The sequence below is a fragment of the Amphiura filiformis genome, chromosome 13 (genome assembly GCF_039555335.1).
Source record: "Amphiura filiformis chromosome 13, Afil_fr2py, whole genome shotgun sequence".
NCBI classification, from domain to species: domain Eukaryota; kingdom Metazoa; phylum Echinodermata; class Ophiuroidea; order Amphilepidida; family Amphiuridae; genus Amphiura; species Amphiura filiformis.
Genome location: NC_092640.1, coordinates 60,075,409 through 60,094,563, shown reverse-complemented (window position 1 = coordinate 60,094,563; position 19,155 = coordinate 60,075,409). Strand labels below are relative to the sequence as shown.

At 36.8% G+C, this 19,155-nt stretch overlaps 1 protein-coding gene across 1 annotated transcript; it reads right to left on the bottom strand.

The window, feature by feature from the left end:
- Positions 1-486: 486 nt before the first annotated feature.
- LOC140167796 (galanin receptor 2b-like) lies at positions 487-1,464 on the bottom strand. Its single transcript, XM_072191089.1, has 2 exons — positions 1,256-1,464; positions 487-874 (listed from the first exon to the last, which is right to left on the bottom strand). The coding sequence occupies exons 1-2, from the start codon at positions 1,462-1,464 to the stop codon at positions 487-489; spliced, it is 597 nt and encodes a 198-aa protein (XP_072047190.1).
- Positions 1,465-19,155: the final 17,691 nt, after the last annotated feature.

The following is a 19,155-nucleotide window of genomic DNA, read 5'->3' as shown; positions in this document are numbered from 1 at the left end:
AACCATGGTAATGACGATTTCATTTTACGGTCATTTATTTTGTTTTATTTCTTCTTTTGCCTGGGTTACTCAATCAGTGTATCTTCTGTTCTTCCATTAAGCCCAGACGTTGCAACCTTAAGGTTATTAATTATTTTAAACTGTTGTGATTTGGTAGTTCACCGCATCTTACGAATGGTAGTGAGCTTTGGCAAAAACTGTATTGCTCAATTCATAGCGAACTTTTATAGGTGCTGCGGTTCTTGAGTTGCGTTGTAAAGAGGGCTGAAACAACAACACTTTTGTAAAACGTACATAACTCATTAACTACAATAAATTAAGCAAGTTTGCAAAGTATACGATTTGTAGAATGAACTTTTGCAAAACATCAAGGTGTTAATTTTCAATAATATATTGATCTAGATAATGCCAATAGATTTTTAGGTTGCTTCGACCAACAATACCTCGTCTACCCTTAAAGCAATGCAGCTTAAATGTTTATGAAACTTAAGTTGCCGAATTGATGTACGCTGACCCTGTTTGAGGCTCTATTGATATTGGACATCGAAAGAGTTTCCTTAATCCTCGTCTGAATTGTTTATATTTGAATCCATAAACAAAGAAATTAACCGCTGAGTTACTTTGAGCCATTAAGATCGTAATTCTGTAAGCTATAGAGCCGAGTGTGATGTTATAACCTAAATTGTAGAAGAGGAAGGCGAATTGGTTGGGTGTCCAACACACCACGAAAGCTGCAAAAACAAGGACTAGCGTCTTGAAGACATTTCTCCGAGCTCGTTTGATACTTTCTTGAAGAGATTCTGGATGCGTATTAATCGATCTGTTTTCGGGCGTTGTGCCGGTACTCCGCTGGTCCAAAGGAGTATCATGGTGACTTTGATTTTTTGATAAAACAAAGATGATATGGCCATAAGCAAATAGCATGACCAAAATCGGCAGAAGATATTGTATGGAAAATTGAATAATTCCAACACCTTTTATCCAACTTATCTGCCGTATCATGCATTCATTGTCTTTCACATAGAAACGTACCGAGTCCGGAAGTTTATAAGAGAAAGCCAAAATCCAAATGCAGCAAATGAGAATAACGCTCTTCGTTCGAGTGAACAGTTTAAAAAAAAAAAAAAAAAAAACTATGGCCACATATCTTTCTAATGTCAGAACAACAAGACTGAATGTAGAAGCCACGAGTAGTGCGAATAAAGCCATCGGCGTGTTCCACAGTTGGCAAAATAGGTGTCCGGCTATCCCTGACGATGGTGGTCCAGAGTCTGGTATGTTAGAATGAAGAAATATGAAGATACAAGATAAGAAATCTATAACAGCTTGATTGAATATCAAAGCATTGGTAAGAGTGTGCATTTCTTGGTTTTGGTGTATGACCAAACAGACCAGAGTGTTACCAATCATACCAAAAAATCCAATGATGCTTTTCACTATCCTCAGGTAAAGAACTGGTTCCATTTTGTATAGCTACAACAAGACCGTAGTACTGTAATAAGTGACATGGTCGAATAACTGGGTTCTTATATCGTTTGATGTCAGGTCCAGTTCAAGTAGTTTACCGACGTGTGATGGAATTTTACCCAATGAACTAGTGTTTTAGCAAATCGAAGTTAATTAATTCAAATAATTCATTATACCCAAGATAATCCCTCTTGGGGTTAGGTATTATCAGATGCGGTGATTAGATACTATAAGAAGCTTAGCCATACGGGACCTTTGAACGTCCAACAGATCGATATGAACTGGACGTCCAACATATCGATATAAACGTACCATTGGTCTGGAGAGGAGGCATTTCTGTAAACCATAAATCAATATGATCTTCATCCTGCAAGGATCAGCCAAACACGAAACGTTTCTTGTTTAGCGCAACTAGCATTTATATTCTCTTCAAATAATTTTACTGTAAGCCTATAATCATCAGGCCTGAATCAACTTAAGGTTAGCCGAGAGTTTTTCATGCGCTTGATTTCAGAGGGGCGTAAGTTCATAACAGAAACAGCCATGCAGAAAATGAACAAGCGTACCGGGACGTAGACCTACTTACAATAGAATATCGATCCACGGTCAAGACATGAAAAGGCTATGAAACTTGGCTTAGCTCGTGCCCGGAGCTCGGATGCCGGGGGGGGTGGCACAAGCCATTTTCGGCAATTTTCACAAGGATTTTATAAATTTTAAAATTGATTGGGGGCACTTCGTCAAGCTACGCCCTGGAAAATGTGTTGATTTTGAATTTATAGCCTTGATATCTTTGATGAAATCAATGCTGCTATTCCCCTGATTACAATGTAAGGGTAGGCAACAACAACAATATCAAAAAGCGATTATTTGTATCGAATTTGGGATGAAAATCAACAAGACAGACTTAGCAGGCCTACAAAGTGAAAAACAATCAATCACGATTCACTGCACTCAGCGAATCAATCAAATGAAACTAAAAAGAAAGGAGCAAGAAAGAATAAAGAAATAGAGAAAAAGAGAAAGAAAGAGAGAGAAAGAAAATGAACGAAAAAGAAAGAAAGAAAGAAATGAATGAAATGAAAAAAAAAAAATGATAAAAGAAAGGGAGAAAGAAAAGAGGAAAGAAAGGAAGTAAAAATGAGAAAAGAGAAAAAAAAAAGAAAATTCAGCCACACGGAGACTCGAACCCACAAAAATAGTTCATATTAGATTCCCAGTCCAGCGCTCTATCCACTAGACCACAGATCAACTTACACAAATTGACTGTTCTCAAAGCGGATGATATAACTATAATTGGATGCAATTACATATGATTACAATCGCGTCCGCATTATGGCTCTTAGAATAAACACGCATGCATGTCGGCGCTGAAATTTTGAACGAACTGATGGAGGAAAACCTCGTTTTTTGCAAAACTAGCTTCAATTTGGAGTGAAAATCAAATGGAATAGCAATTGGCAGAATGTTGAGAAATAATGTAGGTATTCAGATGTCTAAATTAACGTCTCGTAAGCAAGATATCGATAATTTCACAAACCAGCTTTTTCTCAAGCAAATTCTCCAAAATTTTTCCCCAAAACGGGCTTTTAAAATTTAATCGGTACTGTATTTGGTTCTTCCCCATGGCAACATTATTTCTTTGATCGATTTGTAATACAATACGAAAAAGAAGAAAACAATCGCTCGGTGTGGATTTATACGGAGCGCACATTTGAAAAAAAACCTCATGGAACGTGTTTTTGATCTTGTGAACATGGTGGGTAAAAATGCTTTAAACGAAGGATTTTAAAATTTATTCTAATAATTTGTATATAACACACACAAAAATGTTAAGCTACATCCAATGCACCAACATTTCACTCGCTGCGATATTTGATTACTGAGAAAACTCTGTTTTAGAGAACAACTTTATACGTCTTTTATACGTTTTTTATACGTCTCTTTGTGTAACCTTAATGTGCGAGTAGGAGGAATTGCTGAATCAACTTAATGTGCGAGTTGGAGGATTTGTTTGATATTGTTCTTGATTTTGATTAATATTAATAGGCATACCTGTTTGTTTCCTTAGCATTTGTTATGCTTAAACTTACAATTTTCCACATACGCATTCCACTTTACAAGAGGTGTATACTGAATAATGCATTTAGTATGCTGTTATTTGCCCCCAAAATATGTTTGTGGCGTGTTTTAAAAGTTGTGTATTTTGTCATCAGATATTAGTTGTCACTTGTTTTGATATCCATTGGTCTTTACATGGAATATTCTGGAAACTTAAGGGATGGGTTTGTATGTGTGTAAATGGAGGAGAAATGGGAGGATTTTGGCATGTTTGCTGTGATTGTTTGCCTAGCAATATTGATCACAAGTACACAATTGATGGTGCATATCAAGGACCAAACTCTATAGTTTTATATTTGAGCACGATCACTTCTGTAAGGTCATGGGAAATTATGTAAATCGGCTTTTATATTTGATGTTGCATATCGGCTCACGCACTTTATTTTTGTACCCAGTTTTTCACAAAGTCCCTGTACTCTGATGACCCTATGACTTTTTGCTGGTATGTTGAGCACTTTAAACAATTAATTATAGTACTTACCTCCTACTTTAGGAACATGCGTATGTCTTAATGTATGTCGACCATGTCAACAACCCAGTGTAGTTTTACATGGTTGGAAAAGTCTATTTCCTTTCGCTATTTTGCCAATCATAATTCATAAATTGTCCAACTTTTTTGATATAATATGAGTTTTACAACTATTCCGCCAGCAAGGAAACACAAATTTATGTGTATCCAGTGCGTCCTTTACGTTTAAATAGTTCAGTTTATTGTCAAGTTGTGCCTCTATACGCCATATTTACGGAATTGATGATACGAGCTGATACGGAATTTTTGAACCCAAATTTCTTGAAATATACATTACCTTTTTAACTTCTCGCCACGAAATTGGATTCATAAGAAGGTCAAATACAAGCCTTCCTTTATGGCTGGTATCATCATCTCGATTGGTGTCTTGTGTTAGTATTATTCCATATTTTGCTGGTAGAAGTTCAATGAAACCCTCCATAATTCACGACTACTGTCACTTGTGTTATAAACTCGATGTGTTTACTATATTGTCGCTCGGGTCCGCGACTAATCGCAGGGACCAGTCTATCATTAGCTATTCTATACACTTTTCAATAGCCTTATTGTGATGTGTGGGAGTTTTAAAAGCCGAGCCATGAACAAAATATAATGCGAGCACCCGGGGGGCATCAACTTTAGAGGTGACGGTACGTGCCTGTCAATATATGCCCCTCTTTTGAAGCCGACTATACCCGACGACCAGGCACCTTCAGTTTTCAAAATATTATACCCAATGACCCCTTTTTCATTTTGATTGTACATAATTGACCCTTTATTTAAAAAAAAAAAACCCAACGTTTTGTACTGATATGCGCCTACTTCGCGACGCTTGTACAAAATGTAGGCACATATACCCATCAATTCTAAAGTTGAGTGCCCCAGGGCGAGCGCATACTGCGGGCCAATGAACAATGAGATAGTGGCTTTTCTGATATCACTTTGAGGAACTGTTGAAGTATAAATCAGCCAACGAGTAGGTGTGTCCAAATTGCACATCTTGAATTGAGACCAAGCATGCTGTTATTTCAATTGTTATATTGGTTTATTACCTACCATTGCCTACGAGATGCAGTTCTAAGGTGACAGAGGGACAGGTCTGCAATTCGATTCCACAACCATTCATACCTTTCATCTGTTTTATTGTATTATCGTGCGAATTGCTCCGTGGTACCTTACGGGTACCTGAATTTTATTTGAATGAAGATGACTCTGTCATGCTCGACGTCATATTGCATAATTTCTATACAGTATATGCAATAAACCAACCAGAACAGTATAACAATTGAAATAATAGGCAGTTCTAAGATAGGTTAAGAAGAATATAACGTCATTCTGTATTATTATTCAAGGTTGTAACGTGTGTCTATGCTGTCATGTAGGCCTACCTGGCAACAGACACGCCCCCGGTACAAACAGATGAAATTTGTAGAAAAGCGTGATTATGACAAAAACATTAAAAATGATACTTTGAGGTATTGTTTTTAAATTTTTGTATGGCAGATCATACATACACATGTGCTGAGGTCAAAAAGGTAAAAATTTTGTTTTTGACCCCTGACTCACCTGTCATTCCAAACAACCCCTTAATGCAAGAATACCTTGCTCAATGGAGAGTTCTAGAATAGTCCACAGTAGTAAGTGGTGGCGCTATTACAGTAATCATGTACAGCACTGTACACAGGTGAATGATTGTGATTGATTTGTGTTTAGATAATGCACTATTTTTAGAAATTATGTAATGTGCCATATATGAGGATGCTTAAATGCTGTAATATGCAATAAATAGTTAAGATTATTCTAGAATGGTAAAATAGATACCGTAAAACCTCGTCTACAAGCATATATAGTCTTTTTGATGAAAGCTAGATTAATACGATACATGCTGAAATATGCCAATTCAATAGATTGGTCTTACAATAATACTTGTTTGTATATGCTTGGATCTGTAATTGATTTGCTCAAATTCCATAATAGCACCTGGATTAATTTAGCTTTCATCAGAAGCACCCTATATGCTTGTAGACGAGGTTTTACGGTATAAGGCCTGGAGAGTAATTGATTGGCAGAAGCTGTATGAAGTTCTAAGAGGGAAGTGTTTGAAACTTATGATATCCAGTGGTGGTACAAAGTTACCATAATTGAAGTCTTCAAACTTCGGTTCGCGGTTCTTGTCTGTTGGAGAGAATAAAATGCGCCAAAGGCGGTTGTAGAGCCAACAGTGCTCGATTGTGTTGTCGGCTTATAACTAACGTAATAAAATTGAATCTGGGCGACCTTGATACGATGAATTTAGGGTTATAATGATTTACTTGCCTGTAAGTTACAACAATTTAAAACAAAAGGAACAAAAGAAAACTGAAACAAAAGAACTGATAAATGAAATGAAAGTTATGAAAAGTACAGAGAAGTAAAAGCTGAAATAAGAACTGCTTTAAATAAAGCTTCATTGAAGAAACTGTGTTGTCTCTTTGATGCGCTTTTTGGAATCTTTTTGCGCCTTGTATAGGCCAGTTTGTCACTTTTAAAACTGGATCTTCGTCTATTCAATTGCTTGTTACTTTACTTCTTGAGGTCACATTGCATTCAATGTGGTTTCATAATGTACATGATTAAATAGGGCATCTATTAAAAACAACAAATTTTCCCCAATATTGTTCAGTTTTGAAATTGTGAATATTTTTGCAAGTGTAAGGATACTTTTTTGGCGCAGTATATTACTAATCCGTTTAATTAGATAGAAGATAGCAGACAGTAAAACAAATCGAAAAATCAAATCACATGTTGCCTTGTACTTTAGCTGTTATATGGTTTTTAATTTGCCGGCTTATTTTAAAGTAACAAAAGTAAACAAGAAGTAGTTACATTTACAATTTAGTCATCTTTTATCGTCTCTGTATTCGATATTTTCATGTTTGTTATATTCTTTTATTGTTTGGCGTGATGTTTTCTTGTATGTTTCTGAGGAAGGGCAGTATACTGCTCAAAATGGTTAATTAGAGAATAAAGGTATTGTTTTTAGCCGCTGGAGTGCATCTATCATCTCATATAACACGGGCGACATCATTATTTTAGAATAAAAATAATGATGTCGCGTGTTATATGAGACGATAGATGCACGACAGCGGCTAAAAACAATACCTTTATTCTCATTCTTAAACACTTTAATTCAAATAAATATATTAATGATAAATATACCAAATTAAATCCTATATTTTACAAGGAATTACCTAGGGCTTAGAATCGATCAGTCCGGTTGTTGCTATGCACCTCCGATTGGTTCAAATAGCGCGTAAGAGTATCGCGTCGACACGCACGCGCTAAAGTGTGTGATATCGTGTCATATCACACGGGTAAGACCCAATAAGATTGCAAGAACAATCTCAAGTGTTTAAGAATGTCGGTTGTCTTTTTGCTTCACTGTGTTTTTGGTTTTTTTTATGGTTTGCCGACTCTTATGTGTCTATTTCTACTTTAACATATGGGGGTTATATGGTTTTTAATTTGCCGGCTTATTTTAAAGTAACAAAAAGTAAACAAGAAGTAGTTACATTTACAATTTAGTCATCTTTTATCGTCTCTGTATTCGATATTATCATGTTTGTTATATTCTTTTATTGTTTGGCGTGATGTTTTCTTGTATGTTTCTGAGGAAGGGCAGTATACTGCTCAAAATGGTTAATTAGAGAATAAAGGTATTGTTTTTAGCCGCTGGAGTGCATCTATCATCTCATATAACACGGGCGACATCATTATTTTAGAATAAAAATAATGATGTCGCGTGTTATATGAGACGATAGATGCACGACAGCGGCTAAAAAAATAATACTTTATTCTCATTCTTAAACACTTTAATTCAAATAAATATATTAATGATAAATATACCAAATTAAATCCTATATTTTACAAGGAATTACCTAGGGCTTAGAATCGATCAGTCCGGTTGTTGCTATGCACCTCCGATTGGTTCAAATAGCGCGTAAGAGTATCGCGTCGACACGCACGCGCTAAAGTGTGTGATATCGTGTCATATCACACGGGTAAGACCAAATAAGATTGCAAAAACAATCTCTAGTGTTTAAGAATGTCGGTTGTCTTTTTGCTTCACTGTGTTTTTTGGGTTTTTTTTATGGTTTGCCGACTCTTATGTGTCTATTTCTACTTTAACATATGGGGGTTATATGGTTTTTAATTTGCCGGCTTATTTTAAAGTAACAAAAGTAAACAAGAAGTAGTTACATTTACAATTTAGTCATCTTTTATCGTCTCTGTATTCGATATTATCATGTTTGTTATATTCTTTTATTGTTTGGCGTGATGTTTTCTTGTATGTTTCTGAGGAAGGGCAGTATACTGCTCAAAATGGTTAATTAGAGAATAAAGGTATTGTTTTTTTTTTTTTTTTTATTATTTTAAGTTTCGCCGAGTTTTTTTACGCTAAAAATAATGATGTCGCGTGTTATATGAGACGATAGATGCACGACAGCGGCTAAAACAATACTTTATTCTCATTCTTAAACACTTTAATTCAAATAAATATATTAATGATAAATATACCAAATTAAATCCTATATTTTACAAGGAATTACCTAGGGCTTAGAATCGATCAGTCCGGTTGTTGCTATGCACCTCCGATTGGTTCAAATAGCGCGTAAGAGTATCGCGTCGACACGCACGCGCTAAAGTGTGTGATATCGTGTCATATCACACGGTAAGACCCAATAAGATTGCAAGAACAATCTCAAGTGTTTAAGAATGTCGGTTGTCTTTTTGCTTCACTGTGTTTTTTGGGTTTTTTATGGTTTGCCGACTCTTATGTGTCTATTTCTACTTTAACATATGGGGGTCTTTTGCTGAAGACTACGAATATGGTTTTGGGGTAGCAGTGGTTTACCCAAACACATATCTCACACACTTATTAATATACAAAATTAAGCTAATAAGTGACTTTAACATTTCATCTGATATTCAGACGGACGTATCAAGGGTTCAGTGAACATTATACTGTCCCGTTTTGGTGAAAATGAGATTTGGGTGACCAAAGTATTTTTTTAAATGGGTTTTCCACGGATATCAAACACAAATGGATATGAAACAGTGTTGCAAATAAGCTCTCGATATCATCATTAAATTGGCCACAAACGCTGCCCTACCACGGCTGCTGATTTTGAGATAGCGGTCAAATACTGATAATTCAACTTGCAATGACACATTTTGGAAACGTTGGATTTAGGGTAAAGTGTTTGGAATTAGAGTGTAACAGGTGTTAGATGGAAGACAACCACTGCCTACAGTGGCGTACCGTGGCCGCCCCAACCCCGGGGGGCTGAAGAAGAAACAATTTTGCCGCCCCTTCCTTAACAGCCCGAAAAGATTGACCCAATTTTTTCACGGTCGTTTGAAAAGTGAAGAGCAAAAAAAAAATTTTAGGCGATCGCGCCCTAAAAGCAACCTTTTTTCACAATTTTTAATGCATTTTCAATTTTTTACGCCCTTTTTTCTTTGCTAATTCCTTTTGCCGCCCCTTCTTTATTGCCGCCCTGTTTTGCCGCCCGTCTTCTTCCGCCGCCCCTTCGTTTTTGCCGCCCCTACTTTGACCCCGGGGGGCTGGCGCCCCCAAAGCCCCCCCCCCCCAAAAAAATACGCGCATGGCCTATAGTCCTCTAAGGTGAAAACTAAATTTCGGCAAGACAACAATTTCAACTAGAAGGCCTTATATTTGTACACAAATACGGCTATACCCGCATGTTATAGGTGTACCCAAACTTACAGTCCTTATTTGCTGAGGACTTAAAATAAAGAAATCATAAAAAGTCGCACAATTGGGCGGAAAATGTGTAAAAAGTGAAAGTCCAAGTCATAAGCTTTAATTTAATGTAGGTTGCACTCTCGTAGCACTTCAAATAAAGAAATTGTAAAAAGTCCCCTCCCAGGGTACGCGTCTCTCTTACTCTCCATAGGTTGCTGTTGTCAGTCTCTCTTATTCACAGTGAGGCTATGCAATATGATTAGGGGAAAACTATTCCAGAGGGAGTATGTAAATTAAATGGAACAGCCTATTTTGGGGTCATTTCAGAGGGAGTATGTAAATTAAATAGAACAGTCAATGGATATGTAATTTAACTGGAACAGCCTTAACGCTTCACGCTGGTATTTTCAATTATTATATTATAATACGGATCTGCCTGTTTAGTCCTATGTGTGGGGGGGGGGGGTGTGGGTGTTAGTAACAATTCTCAGGTGCTATCTGTGTACAAATTCTCCCGGAAGCTGCTTTATTTGATGAGAAACGTCGCCCTTTGTTTTAACATTTGGGGCCCTGGGGCCCATATTATTTGACTTATGAGGCCCATGTACATATGTTGAAGTATAATTCTCTAGTGTTATCAGTAGACTCAAGCTGGGCACTGTAGCTGCTTTATTTACTGAGTAATGGCCGGCCCTATGTTTTAGCGTTTGGGGCCCTGGGCCCATATTATGTGATATATGGGGCTCATATGTACATATAACAATTTGATTCTCAGGTGCAATCTGTGTACAAACTCTGAGCCCTAAAGCTGCTTTAATTGGTGAGAAACGGCCAGCCCTTTGTTTTAACATGTGGGGCCCTGGGGCCCATAATTTTTGACTTATGAGGCTCATGTACATATGTTTAAGTATAATTCTCTAGTTCTATCAGTAGACTCAAGCTGGGCATTGTAGCTGCTTTAATTACTGAGTAATGTCCGGCCCTTGTTTTTTACCATTTGGGGCCCTGGGGCCCATTTTGTGTGACACACGGGGCTCATATATACATATAACAATATAATGCTTAAGACCTATTAGTGTACCAAATCTGAACCCTGTAGCTACTTTATTTGCTGAGAAACGGCCGGCCCTTTTTTTTAACATTTGGGCCTTTGGGGCCCCTAGCCTTGAACATCTAGGGCCAAAATGGGCAAAAGGCACATCTACAATTTAGGGCTTATACATGTGCCACATATGAGCCCTAGTGTCCTTGTAGCTTTAGAGCTAGTCTTGTCAATCTGTTGCCAATTATTTTTAACATTTGGGGCCCTGGGGCCCATAATATATAACATATGGGGCTCATGTATACTTGTTTATATAGAGTACCCCTGGGCTATCAGTGTACCAACTCACGGCCCTGAGGCTGCTTCATCTGAGGAGAAACGGCATGGTTTGTGTGTATCCTTTGCGCCCCTGGGGGCTCCAGCCTAGTACATCTGGGGCCAAAATGGGCAAAAGGCACATCTACAGGGGTAGGGCCCATAAGTGTACCACATATGAGCCCTGGGGCCCTTATAGTTTTAGCGCTAGCCTTGACAGAATGATGTGTTTGATGGAGAAGGAGATGGAGGAGAAGAAACCATAGGATGGGAAGATACCCTGCATGCTCTGCATGCGGGTATAATTGTACTCTGTTTGTCGTGGTAGGGTAGCATATTTTAATGTATTCGAAATTTGTTTAAAATATATTCCTTTTTCACTATTGTGATTTGTCATTTTCTTTGGTGAAATTTGACAATTTCTTGTGATTTCATGGGATTTTTTTTAATAATTCCTAATCCCTTTGGGGGTTAGGTGTTTTCAGATGCCGTGACTTAATACTATAAGAAGCTTAGGTCTATCAAATTTCGTCATCATCAACAACAGTTTTAGTCGAGGAAAATTGCCATATAAGCGTGAAGTTGTGTACTAATGCAATTTTTTTCTTTTAAGAAACAACCAGGGGTGTGTAGATTCAGAATCAGTCGGGAGCCAAAATGGCATCCTTGAGCAAATTGAGTTATTGAGGTCAAAGGTCACACAAGAGGGTACAAATTTTAAAATGCTTAAATCACAATATAAATTAGCCGAAATTTTTCTTTGGGTCCTAGGGAGTAATAAAGTCAATGGTCATAATATTTCTAGAATACCTAATAGGTCAAAATAGGTCAAAGGGTAAAAACTAAATTATACATGGGTAAAAAGGCTGGGGGTGCAAAGCCTTACTGTGACCTACCCATAATGGGGAGCACCATTGGACACAACGTTACTAGGTCTTTCAAATATCTGCTTATACTCATATTTTTCTAAGATATAAATTTCATGCTGTTGAAACAGATTGTAGTCCAAACGTTGACAACTCTATATAATTTGCATTATTCATTAATCATTTGAATAACAATGGTCACGGGGTGAATAAACTCCAGCGGATTAAAGCAAGTGAATAACCTACCAAACCACTTCAAATACAATTGTCAATTGAGATCAATTCTGTATTGATTTGATTAAATCACTTGCATTTGTCATTAAATAGACTCGCACGCAGGACACATAGGAAGAATATTATACTATCTCGAGGTGTTTTTATTTTGGGAAAAAACCCACAACTTTTACAAAATAATACATCAGTTTTTTCCATTTTGTTTTTTGAAAAATGAATACACTTTTACAACAAATTCGTTTATTTTTGCTCGCCGTATATGTAAGATAAACGGTTCAAAACAGACCATCACCATAGATAATCGGTGTCTTGTTGAGGTATGGTGAGCATGTTAATCGCTCGGAAGGCGAGACCCCTTCGGGGTCTCGCCTTCCGAGCGACTAACATGCTCACCATACCTCAACAAGACACCGATTATCTATGGTAATGGTCTGTTTCTCACCCTTTATCTACTACATAGTATTCGAGTCAACAATTGATGCCCCATTATGATATCACAGACTATCACATGTAAATTTGACCTGAACCAAGTGACCTATAACCTGAGCTATGATGTCCTATGATGTCCGCTGGTCAGTTGGAACAGATTTTCCCTGTTTTTATCTTTAACCGTTAACCTTTCTTTCTTTCTTTTTTTTCTTTCTTTTTTTTTCCTTCTTTTTTTTTGCACCCTATACGATTCTATTGGGTCTTTGGGGGGCCTTTTCGAAGGTCACGGTCTTAAAATACTGCTTGGCAGACAACAGATTCGAGTTCAGCATACCCAAAATAACCAAAATAAGCTGGTTGCCACTTTTACGCAAACTTGCCGCTAGGAACACGATTTTTACAAAATAAAACCAGTCTATATAGACGAATCTCACGAGCCAAGTCATGGTAAGGATTTGGTCGGCCATTACTGGGTCCCCGCTGCACCAAACTGATGTTTTGACCGCCCAATTGTGCGAATAAAAGCCGCCTAACGCCTAGAGAAGATGCAAGGACGCGGAGGGTTAATAGAATAATATATACAAGAGAGATAATTCCGCAGGTAATCCCGCCGCATTATTATAGAATCTAAGCATATAACAGCACTAGGCAGCCATTTAATGATGCCAAAACCTTAATACGTTACGTAATTAAAACACCCAGTCAGATATATTTCACACCTGCCAAACACAAGTCACCCAATTTCGATAACTGGATGTTGAATGTACACTCTCATGAATATTGATTGGCAACATTTTCCAATATGTCAGCGCTCAAATCGGATACAATAGAACAATAGACCCTTCAGTGTAATATGACTGGTTCAATTCTCATTCATGTGTGCTGCCAGTTCGAGGCTCTCCTCGCACATTATGTATTGTGTTTTATGGAAGGGCATAGCTGGGGTGAAAATTGTTTATCAAGAAGGGACTACGAAGCAGTCTATGGTTAAAGTACATTATACAATATGGTGTAGCATTCATAATCAAAGGTGAAATATTGCATTTATACTAGGCCTATATGCTTTATTACATGAATTGCTTCAATATATCCACTCAGTGCTGAAAAGCTACAAATTAACTGTTCTCTGTGTAAGTTTGTTAATGATTAGAAGTTTACTGAAGATTTTTTATATATCATTTATTATACATCACTCTGCAGGTTGCATTTGTTGCTGTAACTTATTTCATATTTAAGCATCATTTCTATTGTCTTGCAACGGTATACTTATAATGCCAGAATGGATACCACGGTGACTGTGAGAAGATAAGCAAGGACAGCAAAGTTTTTTCAGAGCATCGCGCATTGCATTACGAAATTTTTGACAGCAGCAGACATACAGGATCGGGTTGATACATGAGTTCAGCAGAAGAAAAGTATACCCTATGGTAAAAACTGTTTTCCTTTGTTTTTCATTTAAAAAGTCAATTTTAGTCACATCTTCAAGTATTTCATCTAATAATCTAAATCGAGCTGGCAATTGACAAAGGAAAAAGACTATGTTGTTGAGAACCAATGTACGAGTAACTTGATTCTTGATTTGTTCCCCGATTTGTGCACTATTGTTTGTAAGTTTTCGCTTGATCAAAACTGAAATAATTTTAACAGAAATAGAGCAGTTAATAATTAAAGAAACTAAAAATGAACAAAATAAGAATACTTGTGGAAATACAATATATGTTTTGCAAAATGCAACATGAACAGGCAGATGTGAGAATGCTTCCTCTAAAGGCCAAATGAAACAGGTTGGATGAAGTTTATTTCTAGATGTATGTACCATACTAAGTGCAAAACCAATCAACCATACCGCAATTATCATAGTAAATGTACGCCTTTCCCCCTTCATCCGGCGATGTTTAATTGGTGCACAAATTGCCAGGTATCTTTCCACAGAAATCAGTGTGATAAAACCCAATGACGCATAATAGGGCATATGTATAGATACCCCAAGAATATAACAATCTACAGGCCTGCTTGAACTGAGAAGAAAATCATGCTGAACATCCGAGGTCCAATAATCCAAATGTCCCCATATCGACACACATGCTATGAAGAAAATATCTGCGATGGCTAAGTTGCTCATAAAAGCCGTCAAACCGCTCTTCATTTCTGGAATTGTCAACACTGATATCAAGAAGGTAACATTTCCTAATATGCCAAAAGCACTAACAATAGGCACTACAACATGCAATAGCATGTATTGAGCTGCATTTTTAATGGAGAAAATCAGTTCCATTGCTAAAGCTGGATCAGTTACATTGATGATATGCTCTGTCTCAAAACATGTGTTGGTGTTTTGAACAGCATCCATGATGAAATTACTGTCATCAACAATATCTTGCACAATTGAAAAAGTAAGTTGCGATATTGGTATTTCAACAATTGTATTAAATATTGGTGTTGTTTTGGCACAAGTGGTCACTGTAAGGGCTCACTATCGTATCTCCCTCTCAATCAATACAGTACTCGGTTAAGTTTTTCTTTAAAAACAAACATGAGTGCAAAGGTATATTGATGCTGACTTTTTCTATGACAAGTCTATGAAACACACAGGAACTAGAAAAGCAGTATACACGTGACTTTTCTTGTCCCTAATGAACTGTGGATAACATGAGATTCAGTCAATGTAGACCTAATCGCTATGACCACAATAACTCATCCCAATGACATAGTTCAATAACCTCAATTAAACAATCATAGTGCACAATTTGCCCTCAAGTTGCAGAGTATGAGTTTTTGTACCCAAATTTTTAAAGGTCATTCAATGAATGTACAAATGTATTGTTAAAGAACTGCACCCCTGATTGATGAGGATGTTGTGGATCCTAGTGAATGGAGTTGGAGTACAGATGGGGAGATGAAGCAAAATTGACTTGATAGATTTGGTAACGACTATATTAAGGCAGCTGTGTATGTACAATGTACTCTTAGACATGCATGTAATAATTACTCACGCAAGACATATAAAAGTATACATTTGTTTAAAGGCAAGACATCAAGGAATCTAAATATAAATACGGATTTGGTGTAAACACAACAATTACGAAGAAAATCACACAAAAAGTGAATCTTGGCAAATTTTTTGGGTACATCATAACAAAAAACACTCTTTCCAAACAAATTTCTTTTTGTGTTTTTCTTAATCTTGAGACTCCACTCCATTATAGTTGCTTTAGGTAGATAGAGGTTGCAAACAAACATCTAAAGGGTACCCATAGGCCTGATGGACGTTCCTAGATTGGCAAATCACTCGAGAGTACAATGTATCAACACCGAGCACAGAATGCTGGGAGTGCGTGGACCTTTATGTGGACCTAAAGCTTCAAAGATCGCTCTCAAGCTACGTATTTATTTATCTGGCATCCCCAGCTCACATTACAGGTTTTGTATTTGGGCATAAATCTGGTTATCGCCCCAAGGCAAGAATGAGGACATCCGTATCTAGTGAGAAGATTTCAATACACGTGGCACCATAGACGGTTGCATCTGGAGCATGCAAGATCAGCTTGGTGTCAACTACTTCCTGAAGGCTCTGCAGGTGAGTAACAACTCTGTGACATGCTTCGGACTTGCTTCATTGACACCTTAGTGATACGTGTTTCATCGGTGATGTGACACAAGATTGGTGGGTGTCCATATAGGCCTAAGATCTTACCTTGGCAAAGATTTCGCACAACCTTATGTGTTTCGATGTTAACGTAGCTCCAACCAAGAAACCAAGATTGAAGATGTGTTTGGCGACAGCAGGCCTTCCAAGTACGGTACCGTTGGAGACCTCTTCCGGCATGATCGGAAATGGCTATTCTGCGATGTTTTAGTTTTAGCTTAAAACCTGTTTGACTAAAGCAACCCGCACTTCCAAGATGCTCACTAATACTAATCAACAGTGAGTTAAGGAGATGGTGGTATTATTTACATGAATATGACAACAGCAGACGCCCTTAAGTCATCATTTATAATTATTTATACGAACGATTATAATGTTCTAAACAATGATAATGGTGGTAATTTGTTGGTATTTTTGATACCAGCATTTATTTGACAAAACTTAGCTTAGCTCAGAGAAACTTAGCTCAGACATAGACTATTATTCATTTCATAATGTTCTGCCTTTGTTGTATCATGGAGAAACAACAACAGACAAATTACATGGATGGCTGATTAGATGTGATTGAAACGCAATATTAAATGACATGAATTTTCAATATTTACCGCCCACAAACACATGTTATTTTCACATGGAATTTTGGCAACCATTTTGAAACGGCCGTACCTTGGCTTTGGCCAAATTTGCATTGATTATTTCATAGCGAGTGTGTAGAAGAATTCAAATATCACATATATACTTTTGAAGGCCCTGTAGTTCTTGAGTTATGTTGTAAAGAGGGCTGAATCATCAACACTTTTGTAACATACTGCAGTTACTGTCCGTTTTCCTATACACAATACACAGTGCTCTTTCCCATTGACGCGTGACCTTTACAAATAGCCCTACGTTAACAGTATGGGGATATGACTAGTTAACGTCGCTGTGTGAAAAATAACCGGCCAATATTAAAAGTACTCTTCTAAAGTTCTAGAAAATATAGTTTTTAACATGTCCTAAATTTTTAGCTAATTTAGATGTTTGGAAATATTCGTACTTTGGTGTTTTAGTTAATTTTATAGGTAATAGTATATTGCCTAGTTAACGTCGCTGTGTGAAAAATAACCGGCCAATATTAAAAGTACTCTTCTAAAATTCTAGACAATATAGTTTTGTAACATGTCCTAAATGTTTAGCTAATTTAGGTGTTTGGAGAGGGTCGTACTTTTGTGTTTTAGGAAGGACATGTAAACGACAGATAACACCAAAAATATGAAGAAATTATTTCCAAACCGTGTTAAGTCAAAAATCATTATGTTGCTCATTTTCAAGAATGCTGGTTTACAAAAAGCACGCCATTGTCTGATTTCGTGAACAAAGCCACACATAACATTGTTTCCTTTCGTTTCCTTTATAATCGGTTACCCAACTGAAGCTATGAATACCAGCTTTATTGCGATATCGCACATGAAAACAGTCACTTGTGCACAACCAGAGAAGATCCGATTTAATCAGTTGAGCTGTTTCAATGAGTGTTATCTTGGTTTAATAGCTTTTAATGGGGTTAAGTCCTGCAAAGGTCGAGATGAATTCTACTGTAGACATGACTGCATCATGAAACATACATAACTCATTAACAACAATAAATTAAGCAAGTTTCAAAGTATATGATTTGTAGAAAGAAACTTTTGCAAAACACGAAAGTGTTACTTTTCAATATTATATTGATTTTGATAATGGAAATCGATTTTTTTGGCTGCTTCGACCAACAATACATCGTGTTTTTTACATATAAAAACTTGTTTGAAGCCTTAATCACAAAAATTGCACAGCGTTCGAAATCCATCCTTTTACAACTGGACTATAACCACTTTGTTACATTCTGACTTTGGTACTTACTGTGGAACACGGAAAATTACGAAAATTGATGGAGAGTTACACTAAAAAATCTTGTATTGAACTTACTTAACTAAATTAAAGTAACCTACTAAGAAATACTAAGAAAAGGTAATTGTTTCAGCATCGTATCACCGTACATTTGCACCATGTCAGTGTGACATCAATCTGATTGTAAATCAAAGTCGATCCGTAAGAAGAAAACGTTTTTGCTATCAATACTTTGTTTACGAACCAATGACGACTTACTTCAGTGATGTGAGACTTTATAATGAAAGTTGAAACTCGTTTGAAACTTTCCTTTAGTTCGAAACGATGATTTTGCTACATTAAAGAGGTCCATCTTTGATATTTATTTAAGTATCGACGTGCGCTGTTCCTGATTCAGGATCTATTGATATCGGACATCGAAAGAGCTTCCTCAAACCTCGTCTGAATTGTTTATATTTGAATCCATAAACAAAGAAATTAACAGCTGAGTTACTTAGAGCCATTAAGGTTGGTCTGAACCCTTGAATTATGGATACTTTCGGGCCTCATAACTTCTAAATTGTTGGTCTAAAGTATATATAAGTACTAGTATACATATTTAGAATGGCAAAGACTTGATAAGTTCATCTGTGAGGTCAAATTTGGGCCAAAATGCCATTTTTGGCCCAAAATCTAAAAATAACAGTTTTGGCCCACTTTTTTTCGTGCACCGTAACAAAAAAATTCTTGGGCCAAAAAAGTAGATCTAAATATCTAGAACCTGTGTTTTTCATTTTTTTGAATTTTGACCAATTTCACCAAAAATTTGTAAAATTTGGGCCAAAATCGGGCTTTTTTATGATTTTTTTTGAAAAATCAGCATTTTTTGACCATTTTTGGTGTAAATTTCGCCAACCGTCATTTTTGGGATTT

Bases quoted from the DNA above. Each gene is read 5' to 3' on its own strand.
- LOC140167796 (XM_072191089.1), bottom strand. From the start codon at position 1,464: ATGGAACCAGTTCTTTACCTGAGGATAGTGAAAAGCATCATTGGATTT. The intron at 875-1,255 runs GTCAGGGATAGC...AAAAAATCAAAG, and splicing joins CCAGACTCTGGACCACCATC to TCACCATGATACTCCTTTGG.